General features: G+C 38.9%; 1 protein-coding gene across 2 annotated transcripts; it reads left to right on the forward strand.

Annotated features, from left to right (window-relative positions):
* Nucleotides 1-1,674: 1,674 nt before the first annotated feature.
* Nucleotides 1,675-5,778, forward strand: LOC105048054 (auxin-responsive protein IAA7). 2 transcript variants are annotated; one of them, XM_029265468.2, is made up of 6 exons: nucleotides 1,675-2,762; nucleotides 2,857-3,049; nucleotides 3,852-4,114; nucleotides 4,481-4,628; nucleotides 5,227-5,290; nucleotides 5,462-5,778. In XM_029265468.2, the coding sequence occupies exons 1-6, from the start codon at nucleotides 2,447-2,449 to the stop codon at nucleotides 5,501-5,503; spliced, it is 1,026 nt and encodes a 341-aa protein (XP_029121301.2). In that variant the 5' UTR covers nucleotides 1,675-2,446; the 3' UTR covers nucleotides 5,504-5,778. The 2 variants fall into 2 exon arrangements, with proteins under 2 accessions (XP_029121301.2, XP_010925543.2); XM_010927241.4 differs by having other exon boundaries at nucleotides 1,677-2,762; nucleotides 3,855-4,114.
* Nucleotides 5,779-6,341: the final 563 nt, after the last annotated feature.

Raw genomic sequence — 6,341 nt, forward strand, 5'->3', positions numbered from 1 at the left:
TTCAGTCGGTCGGAAGAATGGACAAGGTCTGCCCGACCGACATATCCTCGATCGGTAGAGGGCCGTTAATCGGTCGGTGATGGCGTTCGGTCGGTCGGTCGGTCGGTCGATCCGATCATAAGCTGTCATGAGCGGGGTCGGTCGGTATCCTCCAACAGATATTTTTTTCTGATAGATTTTTTCCAGCAGTTGATTGGGTCGGTCAGGAGGTAAGATTTAGTTTTGCCTCAGTAAAAGGACTTCGCATTTCCAACCGACTAAGAGCATGATAAAGAAAGAAAGCATTCGTCACTTAAAAATCCTGTTTGTCCTTCATTTCGATGTTGAAGTGTGATTAAAATGACTCTAGGTTAGCTCTGATGATCGGGTGTCAAGGAGAGAGTTTTTTAGGCTTGCAATTGGATGTCTGATGCGTACAAAGAGGTCCTTGAACAGGACCAGGAACAAATTCAAATTTGACAATTGCGATTCTGCTCTAGATCAAGTTCTGGGTGGGACTAACCTGATCTATCCAATTGAATTGTATATGACACGCACCTTGACCTTCTTTCCCTTGTGCCTCGCAAAAGTTCGATGGGAACCATGAGATGAAAATGTTCAAAAAAAGAATCACCTCTCAAATTTCATGAGCACAAGATTCTGATGCTTAAAAGGATGCCTTGTCTCAAGATGGTTTGCAAATAAAGTTCAGTGTTTGATACTGCTAGCCAATGCCTTTATGGTCCTCCAAACAAAAATAACAAATAGATAGTAATAACTCGCAAACAGAGAAGCAAACCAACAAAGATTGATTACGTGAAAGGAAAATAATGGGATCTGCTGATAAGGGTCATGCATACAAAATCCTCCTGATGCTCAATCAACTTTCTTTGACGTGAGACTTCATGCTGAAGAACTTTGGATCAAGATCATGGATGTAGAATCCTCTTAATGCTCATTGTGATAGGTTGGAGAGGCATAAAAGTCTTATCCAATATTCTATATATAGAGTATGAGAGATTATGAATGAAGTCTTCTTTGTCTTTCTTATATTGCAGATTGATGATTATTTTTAGCAATAAATATCATCTTTCAGTTAGTTTCTTATCTTGTTAACTCTTTTGTTGGTGGTTGCGGATAATTACTTGCATAAATAACTCAGCTGTTTTTCTTATAACTAATTAATTTCAACAATAAGCTGTCCAAATATGACCTTTATGTAATATTTAATTGGCTGACCATGATGTCGAGGCATAAATTATTAATTAAATCTTGATTGATGTAGTATTACTGGCTATTTATTATAGGTGATTGATGATTAATTAACTTTTAGCTATAAAATAAAAATATTTATGAAAGAAGTGACTCATCTGCAACCTTGATTAAATGATAAGGGAATATCTCATAAATAAGTTATTCATTTGCACCATCTTTGTCGCCATATTGGAATCCAAGCCAAGTAGCTAGGAAAGGTGGCCCATGGACAACAGGCTGCGGATGAGGCTGGTATCCAACAAGCTTGATGGTAGTTCGAGCTAATCGGGGCCAAATTTAATGTACAAGACTCACATGATTAAGATCAATTAATGTGTCATGGCTCATTTCTATTTTTAAATTTTAATTCTCTTATAAAAAAAAAAAAATCTTATCCAAAAAGAACTTTTTTTTTTTTCGTGATAAAAACTGGGAGAAAGGAAGGCACAAACGTCTCCGTCGTTGTGCGTGGGTAAGCGTTCTATTGTTACCGTGACCGACCGTCTAATTCCTTTTTCCGGCCCTGTTTCAGCCATGAATCTTCCGCGGTACCTCTGCTCTTACTCCCTTTCTGATCTCAACCTCTGCGGGCGAGGAGAAGAGAGAGAAAAGGAAACAGAGCCGAAAATAGTGCATTAAGCCAGAGGCCTTTCAAGATCGTATTTTGAGAGTTGTTGAGGTTAATAATGGTTGTTTGGCATGTGCGTGTTCGATTTCCCGGCCTGGAGTTGAGGGTTTTGGGGGACTGAACACGGACTTTGACGGGGAGAGAGTAAAAGGGAGACCGGTCTTCCTCGGTTTTTGTTCCGAGTTTTTTTGGTCCCTTCCGAATTAGGTCGTCGTTGGAGAAGGTTTCCTCAGGGCTTCTCCCGGTTGTGGGGGGCTTGGAAAGGAGTTCCATTGGTGTTTTCTTATTCTGCCAGAGTTTTCTGATCTTCTTTTGATCTTTTCTTCTTGGACGATAGTTTTAACTCTGTCCTCTGTCTTCCTTTCTCCAGCCTATGCTAGTTCCTCCTGGTTTTCTTTTGTTGTAATCTTTTTGTTTGTATTTATATCTCTAGTTGGTGTTTCTTCACCAAAGTTGTAATCTTTTTGGCTGCATTTCCTCTGTGCGCTAAAACAGAGAAAGGCGCTCTCTGTTCCACTAAATTCTTGCTTCCATTATTTTCCCTAAAAAGAAAAAAAAATCTTTCATCCGTTAACCAGAAGAGTCATGGAAGAAGATTTTAGGAAAGGAGAAGAATGTCCTAAGCTGCTTGATCTCATTCCAAATGAGAGAGATTGGATGGTCAACGAAGTGGGTGGAGGAGGAAAAAGATGTGGAGTCTCAGAAGAGAAAAAGCTTGAGCTGAGGCTCGGCCTCCCTGGGGCTGAAGACTGGCCAGCGGTTATAGGGAAAACAGAAGAGCACTCCGTTGAGTCTGTTCTATCTCCTGGTCGCTACAAGCTTTCTAAGACCTCAGGCATCAATCCTTCCTCTGTTGGAGCCAAAAGAGGATTTTTTGACGCAGTTGAGTCCAAAACAGAAGGTATGCCAGTAGACAATAAGAGTTAGTCTTTGGTTCTTCTTCTTTCCACGGTCTTTTTAACCGTTGATTTCTTCTTATTCCTGTTCTTCTTTAGTTTTTCAACAGCAGCAACAACAGCATCCTGGCTTTCTCCAACTTCAGGCTAAAGGGAAGGAATTATCACAGAAGACAAATGCGAGAGCAGAGCAGCAGAGCCTTGAGAGAAAGGCATGTGGGTCTTCAGCAGCACATGGTTCTGCTGCTGCTCCTGGTAATGCAGCTGGAGCCAACAATAGCTCCCAAACAAGGTAGTAATTATAATCTTCTGCCCCTAAGCTTTTCTTTCTTTCTTTCCTGCTTTTTAAGGGCAACCCTGGTAGTCACTACTTACTTATTAGTAGGACTATTCTATGGAGGTGTCTCGTAGCTTGGTCATGTTCCTTTCTTTCTTAGGCGTGTTACCGTTTTAGTATTATTAGGTTTAATAAAGCTTTCCCATATCTGGCCTGTTTTTAAGTCGAGCTTGTGGATAGGGATATTGTGGCTGGAAACTACGTTATTGTTGCCACATTTATTTTTCATATTAAGTTCAACGGCTCTTTTTATTTTTCTGTTTTTCTTTTTGGTGAGTTTGTTTTCCAATAATATATAATGACATTTAAAATGCTTCCCTGCTCTATCTAAGGGTTCATATGCAGGGTACAAATTACCATAGCTGAAATCTATGACTTGTATTCATGATTCAGATTTTTAATAATATCTATATAGCTTCGAAGTTATTAACATACCTGCCCACTTTTAGTTTTCCCCTTTTCTTGGATTTCCCCTTTTTTTTTTTTTGGATCTCACATAATTGTTTAATCGTGGAACGAGGAGTAAATTCGTACACTTCCTTTTTTTGGGATCTTTTTATTTATATTCTAGCTGAAACTCACTTTGACGTCCGGCTTTACCATTTCTTTCTAATTGCAGCGAATATTGCAAGATCTTGTACAGTTTGTATTTCTTTAGATTTGCTCTTCTTTTCTTGAGAATATAAATTAGCTCATCTTTATTTTATTCATTTAGCTAAGTCCTATCCATTTCTTCCTCTGCTGTTGCTTGTGAAAGCAGGACTGCCCCAACCCCGGTTGTCGGGTGGCCTCCTATTCGTTCCTTCAGAAGGAATCTTGCAAGCACTTCCAAACCACCCCTCGATTCAGAGAATGGAGGCTTGAAACCAGCAATTAAGCTTGAGAATGGTGGGAAAGGCTTGTTTGTGAAAATCAACATGGATGGAATACCCATTGGAAGAAAAGTAGATTTGAAGGCTTATGATAGCTATGAGAAGCTTTCTTTGGCCGTCAATGAGCTCTTTCAAGGCCTCCTTGCAGGTATATTCCCTAATATCCAATGTGGAGAAAGCAAAACAATGAAACGGAATCCAATAACACAACATGCTTTATTACTTTGTCAAATTTATATTGGGGTCTAAAACTTATATGGATGTCTCATAATTTTAAGACATCAGAGCCTTACCAACATTTTATCATGTGATTGTATAGTGAAAAGGTAAGAAGCAGAGTTATGGCTCTGCTTATGATTTATACTGCAGTTGATGATAACCTTGAGGCCTTCCAGATGCAACTTGTTATGCGTCTCTGCCTATGGAGTGACGACATGCTAATTTTTTGCTCCTCGGCTTTTGTTGGTGCATTCCTAACGTGAGGTTTATTTAATCTTTGATTCCATTTGCCTAGCTCAAAGGGATCCTCTTGCTGCTGGAAATCGGAAGAATCCTGAAGAAAAGCCAGCAATTACAGGTTTATTAGATGGAAATGGCGAATATACTTTGGTTTATGAAGACTATGAAGGTGACAAGATGCTGGTGGGGGATGTCCCTTGGGAGTAAGTTTTTAATCAGTTTTGTATTGATTTTATTTCTTATGCTAGGGGATCAAAATTGGTGCACGAATGCATGCGAGCCAGACATTCACAGTGCCTGCACATCTGATTTACAAATTAAAATCTATTTCATTAACTTTGGTCTTATAACCTTGTAACATATGCTAATCAAAGAAATACATTTGTTATATCGTTTTCCTAGAATTACTGATTGAAATCTTTCCCTTTACATGGCTCGAATCATTTTGTCTGTGTTGAAGAAGTGTCGCTGGGAACTGAAATTCCAGTATCATAATCTAACCTCGCGAAATAGTGTAAAACTCCCTGGTTAGATCAAACCTTGGGAAGCTTATTTGAAATCTTCACTCTGTGATTATCCTCAAGGACTTCAGTCAAATAAATAATAAAAATAAAATTAAATGTTTGTTGTGGTGAACATTGCCTATTCTTTTATGACTTGAGCTTCGCTCTTCTAGATGTTAAAATTGAACCGAGCATGCAGCCATGCAGTGTGAAGTTCTATTAACTTTTTACATGAATATTCAAATGCCTACAAGGGTGTTCTCTTTATTTATGTTTTTTTTCCCATTGGTTCCTGCAGCATGTTTGTTTCCACGGCTAAGAGATTGCGTGTGTTGAAGAGTTCTGAGCTTTCTGCATCTTCTGTAAGTCCATTCTCTAGTTGCCTTTTCTTTTCCAACCATGTGGGGATCATAACTATGGTTGATCTTTTCTTTTGTATTTGATGATTGGAGTTCTACTCTAGAAAATTCTGCAGCCATACTTGGTCTCCCATTTCACTGTTGTGACTTCAGCATTTTTGTTCCTTTCTCCAGCTGGGAGCAGTCACCCGGAAAAGAACAGCAGCCGGGTGTTAGAAAGGAAAGGATCTGTTGTACATTGTTCATTGAACATCTGCTGCTTCTTGGCGAGCTTTGGAAGACGCTTCGGAGTGGATCTTTTTTCCTTGACTTCCATCCTTAAGAGCCAAGCTTAAGCTTTTCGAGTTATCTTCAGTGTTTCCTATTGGATCTTCGGGGTTTGTGAGAAACCAGAAGAAAGGTACTGGTAGGAATTTTATTGTATCTCATATGTGAATATATGAGGAAAACATAATGTTTGGAGCTATGATAATCAGCTTTGTATTCATGCAGCCGATTTTATTGTTGGTTTCCTGTTCTCAGTTTGCGCAGATCTAATTCATTAGCTTGAGAGAATGTATTTAAAATATTTTGGCTAGCTTTTAGCATTATAAGGAGTGGGCCTAACTGTGATTTTTATGGAATTTATCATCTTAGCTCATCTACCTAAGTCTTTTTTCAAATATCACTGACTAATCTTTTCTGACCACAATTTTACCAGTAGAGTCAGCTTGTGTATGTCTTTACCTACTTTATTCCAAGTTGCCTTCCATTGTCTAGGACTTGAATATAAAACTTAAAATAGCAGTCTACACAAAAGCCTTTGACCATAAATCTTTGTCCTTTGACTATGCATCCATTTAAATTCATTTTTGGTGCCACTGGGAACAATTTGCTGAATGTTGGCGATGAGGTAGGTATGGCATGCTTCAAAATATGCTAAATGTTATTTAGGTGGTGGGGTAGGGGTAGGTATAGCATGCTTGACAACATACAAAGAATGACAAACCGTTTCAATCTAATATGCCGAGATAGCGTTTGGTTACATGATGAGCAAGCAAGCTTACCAAAATGG

This window comes from Elaeis guineensis, chromosome 7, assembly GCF_000442705.2.
Source record: "Elaeis guineensis isolate ETL-2024a chromosome 7, EG11, whole genome shotgun sequence".
Taxonomy (NCBI): domain Eukaryota; kingdom Viridiplantae; phylum Streptophyta; class Magnoliopsida; order Arecales; family Arecaceae; genus Elaeis; species Elaeis guineensis.